The sequence below is a fragment of the Peromyscus maniculatus genome, chromosome 1, assembly GCF_049852395.1.
Source record: "Peromyscus maniculatus bairdii isolate BWxNUB_F1_BW_parent chromosome 1, HU_Pman_BW_mat_3.1, whole genome shotgun sequence".
NCBI lineage: Eukaryota > Metazoa > Chordata > Mammalia > Rodentia > Cricetidae > Peromyscus > Peromyscus maniculatus.
Genome location: NC_134852.1, coordinates 50,585,208 through 50,601,499, shown reverse-complemented (window position 1 = coordinate 50,601,499; position 16,292 = coordinate 50,585,208). Strand labels below are relative to the sequence as shown.

Genomic DNA, 16,292 nt, shown 5'->3' with positions numbered 1-16,292 from the left:
ACGGGGTTGAGGCAACCTCTGGAGGAAGACTTTTATTTATTTATCTCAAAGCAATCAATGCTTTGAGACAGGTTTCTCTGTGCAGCCCTGCCTGTCCTGGAACTTCTCTGTGGACCAGGCTGGCCTCGAACTTACGGAGATCCGCCTGCCTCTGCCTCCTGGGATTAAAGGCATGTGTCACCACTACCCAGGTTTTTTTTTTTAATTTATTTATTTATTTTTGAGAAAGGGTTGTACTATGCAGCCCTGGCTGGTCTCAAATGCACGGTTAAACTTGTCTCAGCCTCAGCCTCTGGATGCTGGGATCATGTGGTGTGCACCACCATGCCTTGCTTTTTTTTTTTTTTTTTTTTTTTTTTGTTAAGATGGAGTGACTTTAGTTTTGTGCTCTGTGCTCTGTTGATGGGAAAGCACAAGGACTGTGCTTGGGTGATGTCTTGGAGGAGGAGGCAGAGAGAGGGGGTGAATGGTGGAGAGCACTGGCTGCTTGGAGGAAAACGGGACCCAACAGAAAGTGCCTACATTTGACAAGATGGCGGCGGGGGGGGGGGAGCCTACCTGGGTTCTCTCCCATTTATTTAAATACACAGAGAGGCAATGCTCATGGTTATGTGTGTGCATGTGTCCGTGTGTCTGATCTGGCTGTGCTTGAGAGAACAGGTGTGTGTCAATGTGAGGATGGGTAAGCACTTGTGTGTCTGAACGTGTGTGTGTGTGTGTGTGTGTGTGTGTGTGTGTGTGTGTGTGTGTGTGTGTGTGTGTTTTATGCATGCTGCCAGTGAGGTCAGAAAATACCTAGTACCTCTTGGATGGACAGTGGAAAACATTCCCCTGCCTGCTGCTGGTGTGACCCTGATCCTGGGCACATATGAGAGGTGAGAGAAGTTGAGGTCGTGGAGAGCATGGTATTGGAGAGAGAGATGTTTTTTTGGAACTGATGGGTTTGAAAGTAGCCTTCAGGGGCTTCCTAGAGGCTCTGTGTAGGCGGAAATCTCACTGTAGAGAGACTGGGGGTGCAATTCTTTCCCGGCCCGTGTCACACACCTGGCTCTGGAATGTTGCTGCCACCTGGTGGCCCAGCTAGGGATGCACAGGCCTCTGTTTAGGAGCAAGGACTTAGCTCCTCCTGCTGGTCATAAGCGGTTCTGCACCTATGAAGTCAGTGTCCGCAGTTAAGCCCTTTGGGGCCCCTCCTACCAGCTTGGCTCACTTTCAGAACCCAGGAGCAACCCTGGGTTTGCATGTCTGTTGTTGACTCTATCCAGACAATGGCTTTTATATCCAGGGAAGCTCAGCCATTCAAAGGCCTGGTGGGGATTCTCATTCTCTCTCTCTCTCTCTCTCTCTCTCTCTCTCTCTCTCTCTCTCTCTCTCTCTCTGTCCTAGGGAGGCCCTGAGTGATGGGTCATACTAGAGGAGAGCACCTGAGACTCTTCAAACTTGATGAATTTTCTTGACCCGGTGACCTTTCCTAGGTCCTGGATCGGATGGTCCCCTTTCAGGGAGCATGGTGGGCACATGGGACAGGACTGGGTTGTTGAATACAAGATGCTGCCAGAGAGGAGAGGGGACAGGATCGTCCACGGTCCTGCCCACACAGGTACCGAGTCATAGGGAGGAGCCACACAGAAGGACATGAAGATGACGTCACACATGCACGCATGCGCACGCACACTCTTGGCTATATTGCACAGTCTCCCACAAGCCCATGAGGCTGGAGGCTGGAGATACCGCAGCAAATTCCAGGCAGGACCTCAGGGCTGGGCCTGTGACCTTCAGTTGATGGCCATGCTGGGGGCCACCAAGGTGGGGACTATGATTCTTGTCACAGCCCTGTGTCATGCTCTCCCTCCCTTATAAACGGTAACAGATACATTGCATGTAGGTCTGCCCAGCTCAAGCCTGGGTGCCCCTGGAAAATGACCCTGTGACATGTTTTATCTTTAGTCCCTCCCTCTCTCTCTCTCCCTCTCTCCCCCCTCCCCCCCTCACTGTGGTGGTGGCCCAAGGCAATCAATCCTGCCTGCCTCTGAGCAGCAGCATACCAGACCACAGGGCAGGCTGCCCAGCTGGACCTCCAGGTGTCCTTTGGCCGAGCGGTCGATACTTGAAACTCTGCCCCAGTCTCTGCCAAATGCACCCATGACCAGGGATGGACACTTTCTGCATTGTGAGCGCTGGAGCCCAGGGCCTGCTACTTCTGCGCACAGTTAGCCAGGCCCTCTTGCCTTCTCTCGCATAGGTCTAGAGCTGGTTCTGGCTCAGGTAGAGGGACAGCTTTCTTGGCTTTCTGAGCCTTTGAACACCTGCCTGAAATGAGTCTCAAGTCCCTCAGGCTGTGATTTTAGCCTCTTCCTTGTCCCTCTGGGTCCCTCACTATCAGATGGTCACCTCCAGCTGGAACCGGAGGGCAGCCTCGCCCTTGCTCAGGGCTCCGGGATGAATGTGGCCTCAGCTACTTGTTCCAGTCATGGAAGATTCCAGAGTCCGTAGTGGAGGCAAAATGGAGATGGACTAGCTCCAGTCAGTGTGGAAGCTAGCTGGAGTCCAGCAGCGTCCACTGCTCTGAGGTCTCAGCGTTGTCTCTTCCTAGGGATCCAACAGCAGTGTCCTCTCCAGTAGGAACAGCTTTAGGAACCGACTCCCAGGAGAACTGCAGATTGCCCCATGGATACGTCCAGAAAGGCAAGCAGAGGTTCCTGGCAGACCTGGCGATACAGGCAAAGACATCTGCCCCCAATACAAAGTGTGCCCCTCTCCCTACAGACAGTCCACGAAGCTCCAGTCACACCCACACTCTAAGCATCCACAGTACTTCCACTGGGACCTTTCTGACGTCACTCTGGCTTGTGACAATTTCAGAATCAGTTCTGCCATGGAACTATATGCTTAAGGAGCGGTTTCCCCTCCCCCAAGGCTGGTTCCTCAAGGACGGGTAATGTGCCAGCCTTGAAGTGTTTTGTCAGGTGAATGGACAGGGCTAGAGGTCATGGTCAGGGTCAGGGAGGTGCAGATTATAGCTTCAGTCAGCTTAGGCCAGGTGTCCAGGAAGCTGGGGACAGCGTCATTCTCCACTGTGAGAACCATACAGACTGGGACTGACCGCTGTTCTCGGTGCCTCACGGGCCCCAGTAGCAGCCCCAGGGGGCAGCTGGCAGGGAGCATGCCTCTGTTCTTGCGGTCCTCAGAGGGCCTGCTGTAAGGCGTGACACAAGAGACCCCACTCCCTCAGTGGGGACAGGTCTATCTGTCCACAGGGACTTCCCTCTAGGAGGGCCCCCAGGTGATCCAGCTGGTTGGGAGAAAGGAATGATCCCCCCAAAACCCAGAGCTACACAGCAAGACCCTGTTTTAACAACACAAGCAGGAAGCAGAGACATGGCGTAGCAGTCAAGAGCTCATACTGCTCTTGTAGCTCAGACCAGAGTTTGCCAGCCAGCGCCTCCAGGAGGCTCACAACGGCCTTGGGGGAATCTGACGCCTCTGGCTGCCAGAGACACCTGCACTCACGTGCCCATACTCACATATGATTAAAAGTAAACTAAATTTGCCGGGCGGTGGTGGCGCACGCCTTTAATCCCAGCACTCGGGAGGCAGAGGCAGGCGGATCTCTGTGAGTTCGAGGCCAGCCTGGGCTACCAAGTGAGTTCCAGGAAAGGCGCAAAGCTACACAAGAGAAACCCTGTCTCGAAAAACAAAAAACAAACAAACAAACAAAAAAAGTAAACTAAATTTAAAAACTAAAATTCGAAAACTCCCCCAAAGCATAGGCCAAGGTCCCTATGACTTCACGGCGTGACATGGAGTAGCCACCACTGATCTGAAAACCATGTGCTTTATTCAGACCTCCCCTGGGTCATAGAAAAGCAGCAGACCTCGTGGTCCGGTACAAGGCAGAGGATAAGGGAATGCAGGACATCCCTTACGCTGGGGCCCTCAGGCTTCCCTGTCAGCATCTTGGCTGAGCGCGGAGCATCCGTACTCAGAAGCAAGCTCAGCCCACCCAATGAGGAGACACGGGTGTGGGACAAGAGTCAAGGTCCAATGTCTGGGCCTCTCTCCCCCACCTAGGGCCACAGCCACCACACCTCACATGGTCTGAGGCCCGCGGTGTAGCTCCGCTCCTGGAGGTGAGTGGGCAGCCAAGGCCCTCCCCTGACCAGCAGGCCTCACCCCTCAGTACAGGTCCGAGAAAGGCTTGGAGTAGTTGAACATCAGGTAATCCATGTAGTAAAAGTCGTAGGTTCGCTGCCGCTGCAGGCCGGAGAGCTGCGCGAAGTACTGGTGGGTGATTCTCGACGTGGTCCGAGCCTCCTGAGAGTGCCTGTCCTTGAACCTCGGGAAGGTCAGGTTCCCGGGCGCGTGGATGAGATGCAGAAAGAAGTTGGCATCGTCCTCCATGCTCTCGAACTTGCCCACGAAGTCATAGTCGATGAGGCAGGGGCTGCAGAGCCGGCTGACGTGGTCCCAGTGGATGTCCATGCCCACGGGCCGATGGACATCCAGCAGGTACTGGATGAACTCCGGGAACTGCACACCGGAGCCAGTCCGCAGTGCCTCCCCCGAGGCGTTGGCCCGGTAGCGGGCCAGGATAGCCTTGCCGAAGACAGGGTGATAGTAGCTGTTGGGGTGCTCAAACTTGTCCCGGAAAGCAGAGACCAGCCTCTCAAAGGGTTCCCGGACAAAGAGCATCTTGGTGTAGGTACTGAGACGGTGCACGATGCCCTGGCGGTCGAAAGTATCCAGCCGCTTGAGGGCGCTGCCGTAGTGGACGGTGTTGTGCTGTATATCGGCCGTGGATGAGGCCAGCCCTGCAAGCACCATGAGCACCCGCTTCCAGTTGGAGCATCCCGCCTTGGGCACCTCGCAGTACAGCACGCGGTGGCGGTCCTCCACGAAGATGCGGGACACGTGGCGTGGAGTGACAGCCCTGCGGCTGCTGCTGGCCCGGTACTTGGCGCAGGCTTCTCGCATCACACGCTTGCGCTCCTGCTGGCTCTGATGCAGGCTGGCCCAGCGACTGTCCATGGCGTGGGGTCTTGGCTGGACAAAGGTCTCAGACGAGTTGATGCCTCGGATGGGCCCTGCAGCTGGCATCTTTTTGATGAGCAGTCTCCGCCTGCGCTGCCGGAGTCGCAAAGGAGACCCTGCTGCCTTCGCCTTCGGGTGAGGTCGAGGCTGGTCAGGTACCTGAAGTTGGAGGCCTCTTGGGGATCCACTAGTTGAATCTCGAGTGACCCTTTCTGTGGGTATTCTCAAGTGGCCATCCTGGGGCAAGAAGAGAAGTGGTTAGGATGTTTAGGACAACTGGGCATGGAGGGCCACATAACCCTAGCCCTCTACATGGCAGGGGTCTCTAACCATTCTGGCTTAAATTTCTCTTCAGGAAAGGGGAGTTGGGACAGGCTGGTGCTGATGGTGTGAGCCTCTGGTCTAAGACCTGGGGGTCACACGGTATTGCGGAAATGTGTGATCAGAACTGCAAACATAATTTCTACCACAAGGTGGTGCAGTCCCCCCAGGAACCTTGGCTTGGCCAGGGTGGGTGGTGGGAAATGGTGGCCTGCAGGAGACTTGCTCAGATTTACTCTGTCTGTTAGCATAGTCCAAAGGAGCCATCTAACAGAGAAGAGAAATTCATGGATCCAAAGCCCCGGGTTTTGTTCCCAAGGCCCTTGGAAAGGACCTGGCACGTTTTTCTTCCTGTGAATGGATTCACTCTAAGCTCCGAATTGTCTTTCTCCCCCAGGCACCTGCGATTTAGGGGGTTCTCAGAACTTACATGCTGCTGGGTGCTGATGCTGAACTTCATGCCTGGAGAGCAGCAGAGAAGAGAGAAGTGTTAACCAGTGGGAGTTAAGTGTGGAAGTACCACATACCCGCCCAGCCCAACAGGCGGGACCCCCTCAGGCCACCCTCCACGCCACCCTGGCATTAAGTCACAAAGCACCCTTTAGAAAGCTCGGTCCAGCCTGCCTCCATACCCTGCTCCATACTTGAGTACGATAACACTTGCACACACCCAGCCCACGGAAGAAAGGCACTCCACGATCCCTGGGAGGTTCCCTTGCCTTGACATCCCCGTCATAGCTTTGGCCTTCCTGGTCTAGACAGGGGGCTGATGCTCATGTCTGGCTGGTCCTGGTGTCCACTACAGGTGTGAGCAGAGCGGAGGCTCAGGCAAGTGCTGGTTGGTGATGTGGGGAAGATGGAGAGAGATCTGTTTGTCACTGGCTGTGTTCATTACTTTTCTGGTTGCTATGACAAAATGCCGGGTATACACCAATTAAAAGAGGAAATATGCCCTCCCAGAGGACCTGGGTTCAAGTCCCAGCACTACATACTGACTCACAACCATCTGTAACTCCAGTTCCAGAGACCCTACCCCCTCTTCTGGCCTCCATGGGTACAGCACACATGTGGTACACAAATATACATGCAGCAAACATCCATAAATAGACAATTAAAATAAATAAATCTTTTTTTTTTTAAGAGGAAAGACTTATTCAGGGCCCACTGTTACAGAGGTTTCTTGGCCTCATGTGCTAGGACAGAGCATTATGGGGGGGGGATCATGTGGTAGAGGAGAGTTCTTATCCTCACAGCTGACCAGAAAACAGAGCGAGCAACACAGGAAGGGGCCTGGGACAAGATACCTTCTAAGACCCACTTCCAGTGACCCACTCCTTCAAGCTAGGTCTCACCACCTAAAGTTCTCAGAACTTCCTAAACAGGACCAAGAGCTGGGGACCAAGGCTCTAAGATACGAACCTTGTACTAATACTTTTGTTGTTTCTGAGACAGAATACAGAGGGATTTATTTTTTAGCTCACAAATGCGTGGTGGGTGAGGCACGGCCATTTGACTTCTGTCTGTGGTTGGGAAGTGAACTGTTAGAGCTCGGCCAACCGGAAACCAGAGATCTCAGGCCCAAACCGAGGCTCGGTATAATCCTCTAGCCAGCCCCTATAGTCCTATATCAGCCACCTAGGCCACGGGTCCTAAAGATTCCACAGCCTCAAACAGCGCCACCAGGTGGCCAAGTGCTCAAACACCCAAGCCTGTGAAGGACCTTTCACATTCAAGCCCTAACAAGCCTGTTGGAGGACACTTCATATCCAACCAACCACACTTGACCAACCACAGCATTGGTCAAGCTCTGGAATGTTCCCTCCACCCACCAAAGAGGTCACATTAGGCTGGGCAGAGGCATTAGGCTGGGCAGAGGTAAACCAGGGCAAAACTTTGGCCAGGATGGGGAATTCCACTTCAAGCCATTTGGTGTGTTGGTTGGGAAGGCAGGTTTTATGTTAAGGGATCTCCTGCTTCAGATCCCACCCATCCACTGAGATGTCAGGGACTCTGTTCCTGGGTCCTGGAGTGGACATCTGTGCTCTGAAACTTTGCTGAAAGCTGGTCACAATCAGAACAACAGCTGCCCTTCCCACAAGCAGAGAGCCAGAGTGAGGGCCAGAATTTGGGGGCCGGGTGCCCAGCCATACCTGATGGTTTCTGGCAGGGAAGGAGTGCTTCTGGGGGCCAGCACTCCCTGACGCCTCTGTGTGTTGGGCCGAGGTCAGTGGCTGTATTAAGTGGGTGAAGGGGCATCCAGGTGGTCACTGACCCAGACTCTGTGGATCTCTCCGTGGGATCCAGTTTCTCGGCTTCAGTGCTGTGACCTTGATCTTGTTGTGCCCAGTCTGAGGCTGTGCCCCACATCTCCTTCATTCATTAGCAAGCAAGGAGGCCAACAAAGGCCCCTTCTGGGATGGAAAGCCCAAAGAGCCTGAATTTCCTGGAACCATCACTGTGAGGGGGCATGTATGTCTAGTCAATACATTTGGTGCTTTCCTCGACCATTCTCTACCTCAGTTTTTCATGTGTATGTGAGTGTATTTATGTGTATCTGCGTGCGTGTGTGCGTGTGTGTGCGTGTGTGTGTATGTGCATGTGTGTATGTACATGTGTGTGTATGTGCATGTGTGGGTATGTGCATGTGTGTGTGTGTATGTGCATGTGTGTGTGCGTGCGTGTGTGTGTGTGTGTGTGTGTGTGCATGTGTGGGTATGTGCATGTGTGTATGTGCATGTGTGTGTGTGCATGTGTGTGTATGTGCATGTGTGTGTGTGTGTGTGTGTGTGTGCATGTGTGGGTATGTGCATGCGTGTGTGTGTGTGTGTGTGTGTGTGTGTGTGTGTGTGTGTGTGTGTATGTGTGTGTGTGGGTATAGGCCCGAAGTTGACACTGGAGTCTTCCTCCATCTCTGACCACCGTATTCATCGGGGATCTCTCACTGACCCTGGTGCTTATCACTTCAGCTAGATGGACTGGCCAGGGAGCCCTTGGGATCCACATCCTAGCACCTCCAGGCCTGGTTTTCTCACTTCTGTGCCTGTGAGCAAAACTCCAGGCCTTATGCTTACATGGAAAACATTAAACTGACTAAGCTGTTTCCCAAGACTCCAGAATCTTCTTTTCCAAAACAGGGTCTCACTTTTACCAAGTTGGCCTCACATTCACAATCCTCCTGCTTCAATCTCCCTGCTAGGTCTGTAGGTGTGGGCTACCATACATAACCTCTGGACCTTCTTCAATCCCCAAGTGAGGTAACGTATTAAGAACGTTCTCACTGCTGTGATTGAACACTGATAGAAACGAGAAGAAGGCCTTATTTTGGTGCACAGCCTCAGAGATTTCAGTCCACCATGGCAGGGGAGGCATGTGGTAGTCATGGTAACAGGAGCATCAGGTAGACTCCTCCCACATGATGGACGGGGAGCAGAATCAGAAGTGGGTATAAACTCAAAGCTCTACCCTTAGTGCACCACTTCTCGCTGCCAGGCCCCACCTCCTAAAGCACCATGGCCTTCAAAGCCGTGCTACAAGTTGGGAGCCCATGGGGGCCCTTTCACGCCCAAACCTTAAGAGATGGAAGCAGAGGCAGATCCTGGGCACACTATCACTTTCTTCTGCTGGATTGGGTACAAGTAATGCCCCTTTGGGACAAAGGATGGTATGCCTCCACCTTCCTGGGTATCCCCAGGTCTGTGTGTATGTGAGGACACACCTATACACAAGGGAAAGCTTCCAAACAATCCTTCCTGGTGGCGGGGGGAGCTCTGTGCAGAAGTGGGGTGAGCAGTGGGTACTGGCTTAGCGGTGAAGCCCTGTCTAGTGTCCCCTCAGCTGAGCCCATTCCATCCCCACCAGCGTGCCTCCTCCCCATCCCATCCTCTCTTCGGTACAGGCTTCCAGAGTTCATTTCTCTTTGGCGTGTGGGGTCCTCTCCTGCTGCCAGCGATGACAGATCCCTTCACCAGAAGGGACCCGCTGCAGCCGCTCCGTTTCCCTCTCCACCACGGCGTTCTTTAATTATTTTCTTCTGGTGACGGCAGCGGGTTCTGCTAAATCACCTCTCCCCCTCCGCGTCTCAGATCCGGGGATTGACTCTGGTTGTCACCCCTGTCAACCTGTCAAGGTGTGACGGTGCTTATTTATATTCCTTTTCCGGAGCAAATGAGTCATGCTGAATCTGGCCAGGAGTGGGGCTGACGAGCCACTTGTGGAGGCTCCTCATCACTCATCAAAGTCAGGCTGCGGCTGCTAGGGCTGTGGGCGCTGTGCAGAGGGGAGAGGAGGACCCTGTCTTGCGCATGCTGCCTCTCGGCCACCAGCGACATTCAACAGATGCCCAGTCCTGTGGCACCAAGGGCACAAGATAAAGGGAGACTCCCTCCTGGGCACAACCCCAAACAAGCCAAGCTGGTAGCAATGGGCCCCTTGAAAGAGAAATTTTATTTTGCAATTAATAACAGATAAAAGGACCGATCTCACGAGGAGCTGGGGGTGTGCCCAAAGCTGTCCAAGGCCAACCCTTAAACACAGGGCAGCTCATTAGGTGACAATGGACCCGACTCTCACACGGCTACTTCTGAATAGAGAGAAACGTAACGAAGGGAACGCAAGGGACTCTCCCTGATGCTGTGGTGCAGATCTCACATGCAGGCAGTGGCTTTCCCATGTGTCGTTTAAACAAAGACTGAAGCTCTGGACGACCCAGAGCCAGAAACCAGGGTATCTGAAGGCCGGAGCAGGTGCATGCCCCAAGCACTGCGCTTTAGGGTCATTGACAACTCTATGGAGCACCCAAGAAGGGTCCGCTAACCACTGCGTCTGATGTGTCCTCAGGACTGACATCAGGAGCACACAACTCTGAAGGACAGGGAGGCCATGGCTTCAGCAGAGCCACCCCAACACCCCCCATCCCTGAGGTTCTAAATAAACAGAATCTAGATAAAAACTGAATTCAGCAGGGCATGGTGAAGCATGGTGATCCTAGCCCTTGAGAGGCTGAGGCAGTAGAAGCACCAGTCCAAGGCTGGCGGAGGCAATGAGTAAGTTCAAGTGCAGCCAGAATCAGCTTAGAAAAACAGGGGCTGGGGTGTGGCTCAGTGGTAGAGCCCCTGCCTAGAATCCTCCAGTGAGGGGATGGGGCGTGGCTCAGTGGTAGAGCCCCTGCCTAGAATCCCCCAGTGAGGGGCTGGGGTGGTGTGGCTCAGTGGTAAGGCACCTGCCTAGAATCCCCCAGTGAGGGGCTGGGGTGTGGCTCAGTGGTAGATCCCCTGCCTAGAATCCCCCAGTGAGGGGCTGGGGTGGTGTGGCTCAGTGGTAGAGCCCCTGCCAAGAATCCCCCAGTGAGGGTCTGGGGTGTGGCTCAGTGGTAGAGCCCCTGCCTAGAATCCCCCAGTGAGGGGCTGGGGTGTGGCTCAGTGGTAGAGCCCCTGCCTAGAATCCCCCAGTGAGGGACTGGGGTGTGGCTCAGTGGTAGAGCCCCTGCCTAGAGTCCCCCAGTGAGGGGCTGGGGTGTGGTTCAGTGGTAGAGCCCCTGCCTGGAATCCCCCAGTGAGGGGCTGGGGTGTGGCTCAGTGGTAGAGCCCCTGCCTAGAGTCCCCCAGTGAGGAGCTGGGGTTGTGTGGTTCAGTGGTAGAGCCCCTGCCTAGAATCCTCCAGTGAGGGGCTGGGGTATGGCTCAGTGGTAGGACCCCTGTCTAGAATCCTCCAGTGAGGGGATGGGGTGGTGTGGCTCAGTGGTAAAGCACCTGCCTAGAATCTCCCAGTGAGGGATTGAGGTGGTGTTGCTCAGTGTTAGAGCCCCTGCCTAGAATCCTCCAGGGAGGGGCTGGGGTGTAGCTCAGTGGTAGAACCCCTGCCTAGAATCCCCCAGTGAGGGGCTGGGGTGTGGCTCAGTGGTAGAGGCCCTGCCTAGAATCCCCCAGTGAGGGGCTGGGGGTGTGGCTCAGTGGTAGAGCCCCTGCCTAGAATCCCCCAGTGAGGGGCTGGGGTGTGGCTCAGTGGTAGAGCCCCTGCCTAGAATCCCCCAGTGAGGGGCTGGGGTGTGGCTCAGTGGTAGAGCCCTGTCTACAATCTCCCAGTGAGGGGCTGGGGTGTGGCTCAGTAATAGGGTGCTCATCTTAGATTTCAAACCTAGAAAAACAACAATGAAGTGAACTTGCTGGGTAGCATGAGCTGTGATTCCTCCTCCCCTCTTGCTTCCAATGACGTGGATGCTGCCATGTACCTGTGCCCTACCCTCACCAGGACAGGAGACCCTCCAGGTCAGCCACACCCCCTCTCTGCTCTCATTGTCTGGGTCACCTGCTTGCTACTCTCGGTACGAAGTTAAGATCTGTAAGGGCACGTCAACCCTCTGCACAGCAGGAAATAAGCAGTTCCTTCTCTTTCTGGACAGATGACACTCAAAGAAACACACAACGTGAGAAGAAACAAGGCGTGAGTTATGGGGACTGCCAAATGCGCTTCGTGCTCTGAACTCTTGATCGCCTGGGAGTTTTTCTTCTCAGTATTTTGGCTGAAAACCTTTCTGGTTATCTTCTGAGGGGAAGCAAAGGCCAATGATGATAGGTAAGGCTCATCCTTTTGTCTTCTTTTCTTCTCTCTCTCTCTCTTTTTGTGGAACTGAGGATGGAACTCAGGGTTTATGCATAAGTGTTTTACTGATGAACCCTTCACTAGGGATTCTAGGCAGGGGCTCTACCACTGAGTCACACCCCAGCCCCTCACTGGGGGATTCTAGGCAGGGGCTCTACCACTGAGCCACACCCCAGTCCCTCACTGGGGGATTCTAGGTAGGGGCTCTACCACTGAGCCACACCCCATCCCCTCACTGGGGGATTCTAGGCAGGGGCTCTACCACTGAGCCACACCCCAGCCCCTCACTGGGGATTCTAGGCAGGGTCTCTACCACTGAGCCACACCCCAGCCCCTCACTGGGGGATTCTAGGCAGGGTCTCTACCACTGAGCCACACCCCAGCCCCTCACTGGGGGGTTCTAGGCAGGTGCTCTAACACTGAGCCACACTCTAGTCCCTCACTGGGGGATTCTAGGCAGGGGCTCTACCACTGAGCCACACCCCCAGCCCCTCACAGCCAGGTTTCTTTCCTCCCCCTTTCCTCCTTTCCTTCCTTTACAGTGTTTTTGAGACAGTCTCACTGTACAACCCAGGCTGACCTTAAACCTTCAATCTTCCCATCTCAGCCTCCCAAGCTCTGGGATTAAAGGTGTGTACCAGCATGCTTGGCTCTCAGAGCTTAACAATCAGGAGGGGCAGTCTGAGTCTGTGGCAGAGTCAGGAAGCATCTTCACTAGCATGTGGGGTTTCTGGGTAAAGGGATCATATGTGTACCCTCTGCAGAGATATAAGGAGATCTTCTGGTTTCCATACTGAACCCCAGGCCCTAATGTTCAGGAAAAGCTGGAGGAGGTGACTGTGTCCAGCCCTGTGGTCAGCTTGTGTAGACATTTGGCACCAACAGGGTGGAGAAAGAACACAGTACCTAGAGAGGGCTGAAAATACCCCACATTACCAGGTGTGCCGCACTTGAGGTCACAGCTGCTTGGGCCACCCAGGTCCCGGTGGGCAGGGTGGAGAGGGTCCTGCCACTCTGGACCCTGTGGTCCACAGAGGGAGAGCTCCAGAGAAGGAGTCAAAACAGAAGAGTTGGGATGGGAGACGTTAGGGCCAGGAGAGGCAGAGGGTGGGTTCCAGATCCAAGTCCACTCCTGACTCTTGAATCTTCTGGAATTTTCTAATGGAGCTACTTCCCTTTTCCATATGCCAGAACTTTGGGCAGAAGATGCTTCACAGCTGTGCATACTGCTTCTTCCCATGCTTGCTCATACTGGGGCTTCCCAGGCAAGTCCTTGGGGTTTGGACTGCTCCCCTTGGCTACGTCTGGGTCCCGGGAGCCTCATTGCATGTAGTGAGCCCACGCTCACCACCCCTCACATCCCCTCAGGACAAGCAGGGCCACTGGTGTCCTGGGCAACTCAGGTTTTAGTGTCTGCAGCACGGTTTCCACTTCTTGATGAGAAGCCCACACCTGACACCTGCTCTGGACAGGACCCAGAGCACAGGGCAGCCCTGTATGTGACCAGTGCTGAGCTGAGCCTAGAGGCCAAAATCCAGGTGCAGAAGAGGCTGCCTGGGAATGGGACATGCTCTGCCCACTAGGCTCAGAGGCCAAGCCTGAGCGAGCAGCCAGATCCCATATTACAGGAAACTTGGAAGGTTCCTGAGTGAGGGGCAGTTCTCTAGGATTCTGAGGAAAAACACACCCAACAAGAAGTAGCTACATGGAAAGGAAGGAATGAGAAAGGGGGGAGGGGAAGGGGGAGGGGGAGGGGGGAGAGAGCCCAAGAGAGGGTGGGGAAAGAAGAGAAACGGGAGAAAGGAGAGAGGGATTTTAAGGAGTTTGTCAGGTGATGAGAGCTTACGCAGGGCTGTCTCTCTGACAGGCAGAGAAGAGGCTCCAGCCAAAAGCTGTTTGAAGGCAGAATTCTTTCTTTGATAACGTGCGTTTTTCTTTTTGAGGCCTTCCACTGATTGGGTGAGGCCCACCCACACTACTAGGCAGGTCTTTGCAATTCAACCTGGATCAGGAGATGTTTTTATGGGTCTGCAGAGTGTCCTAAGGGTAGGGCAGGAGAGGACTAGATCTTGGCAGCAGGGGTGGGGTGGGGCGGGGATCTTTGGGTTTTTGAAGGACAGTGTTGGAGTTTGATGTCCTTAGGGAGGGGCTTTGTCTTGCCTTTGTTGGATGGGATCAATGCCTAGTGCATACTCTAGGGGCTCAATAAATGCCTGCGGTAAGGCTGATGCTAACAGGCTGTGCTGGTACCAGATGTGGGGAGGGAGCTGAGACAGTGGCTAGGGTTCTGGCTGGAGTCACCAACTCTTCCCAAGTGTTCCTCTAGTGTAGTTCTGTGGCCTGGAAGGACCTGCGTGTCTGAGTGACAGGTTGAGTGGTCAAGTGGATGGGGCAGCCCAAAGCAGAAGGATCTGCTGCCCCTCATGGCTCAGTGGCTATGAAGTCCTGCCTCTCCTTGACACAGACACCCCTAGATGGCTGTATTCTGCAGCCATCTGTGGCACACTAGGCTGGGGTCCTGTTCCTGTGGCAGCAGCCTTGTGGACACTTCCTGTGGCTCTCTTCCCACCAGCCCAGGCCACTCCGACCCTGAGGTTTCTGCTGGCCCAGGGGTGAGGGTTGAATTGCTCCCAGGGACCTCTGACTAGCTCAGGGTGAACAAGCAACTCTGCATGGGTAGACCATTAATGTATGCAGATTAGATGCAAAGTGAAAGACCCAAGTGCTCAGCAATTAGAGAGCAGCCTGGGCTCTAGGCACCAAATTTGGATGAAAGAAACCTCACGAAAAGGCTTTAAATCCTCACGTGTGTTCACAGGAAAATTCAATTTACTAAATTGCTAGATTACAGGGCATTGCCTGGACTGGGCGCAGTGCGTGCCCACATGGCTGCATGCTGCGGTGGGTGGGGGGAGGGGGCTTCCGGCTAGTGGAGCTGTTTCCGACACAGATGTCAGCTGTCCCTGGACCCTGAAGTTGGCTCTGTGGTTGGCCGGAGCACTCTGTGGGAGGTGGGATTCAGACAGCCATTCCCAGGTGGCCCAGCCGAGCCTGTGCATGCAGTGGTGTCCATCCTCCAACCTGGAGCCTCTCTTCTGTGGGTTGATGTCCTCCGGGTGTCCTGACCCTAGTGAATTCAGTCAGATGACAGGTGGTCATTCTTCCTTTTCTGAATGACCCAAGACTCGGTAACGGCTAAAACATAGTTCAGTTTGCTGTTGGTCCTAAAGGCTGCAAGCCCAGCAGCATGGCTGGCAGCAGGCAGAGCACGCAGGGGCAGGAGCTGCCAACCTAGGTTGCTTCTCCCTCTTCCGAACTCCAGCTCCTTTTCTTCTTGCAGTTCTAAGGATTGAACCCTGGGACTTGTACAAGCCCATCAGGCACTCCACTACTGAGCCATACCCACGGCCTCTTGCTGGTGGATTCCAGGCAAGCGCTCTTTCTGTTTTTACTAAGGCCCTAATCCTACCTAGGGATGGGGCTAGCCTCAAGACCTCACCAAACTCTAATTCCCTCCCCAGTACCATCATGTATGACTCTGGTGATTAAGTTGGCAAACACATGAATTTGGGGAACACAGGAATCCACAGCAGAGGGTACAATGATCTGTAAGTCTGGACTCATCCCAGGACATGGCTAAGAAAAGTTGTCTGGAGAGTTCGTTCTTAATTATTGGAGACAGGGTCTCGCTGTATAGCCCAGGCTGGCCTTAAACTCATGATCGTCTTGCTTCACCCTCCGGAGTGTTGGGAATAACAGGTATGTGGCATCAGGCCCAGGTGCCTGGGTATGAGTCACACCGTTTAGTGAGGCATCGGTATATCGGAAAGGGAGAATGAGTGTGAGGGACTGTAAGGTGGGTGGAATAGAGAGACAAATGTGAGTCTGTGTGACCTTGAGCTCGTCTCACCGTTTCTGTGCCCTCATCAATACAATGAGCTAAAGCACTCATTTGTACAAGTCCACAAGGGTGCAGGTGTCATTTGGAGCAGCCAGCTCCTGGTGTGGGGATGCCTGGTCCCTTTCCTGGGCACAGCTGCTGCCGTGGTGCCGGGCTCTGGGAGGATCAGCAGAGGGAGGAAGCAGGGGTTTCCCTGTCTCTGACTGATGGGCACTGGCCTGACGGATCTGGCTGCTGCTTGTTTTGTTTAGTGATTCCGTTCTCTGCCTCTGTGATTAGGATTCTGGATTCAACCGGGTAGTTCCCTGTCAGCTCAGCCTGGGCTGTGAATTCCCTCGGAACTGTCAAAGACTGGCCTGTAAAAGCTGTCTGTCAGTCAACCAGCCAGCCGCTTGGCTGGTCTGTGGACCCAGCAGCTGCCCCACCAGACCCCACAACCAGC

At 54.2% G+C, this 16,292-nt stretch overlaps 1 protein-coding gene across 3 annotated transcripts in view; it reads right to left on the bottom strand.

The window, feature by feature from the left end:
• Positions 1–3,811: 3,811 nt before the first annotated feature.
• The window catches only part of Chst8 (carbohydrate sulfotransferase 8), a 134,394-nt gene continuing 121,913 nt past the window's right edge, over positions 3,812–16,292 (bottom strand). For all 3 annotated transcript variants that reach the window (XM_006985002.4, XM_016003549.3, XM_016003550.3), the window contains exons 3-4: positions 5,783–5,814; positions 3,812–5,268 (exon numbers count right to left, since the gene is read on the bottom strand). In XM_006985002.4, the coding sequence (XP_006985064.1) occupies positions 4,177–5,268; positions 5,783–5,814 (1,124 nt within the window). In that variant the 3' untranslated portion in view covers positions 3,812–4,176. The remainder of the gene's footprint in view (positions 5,269–5,782; positions 5,815–16,292) is intronic.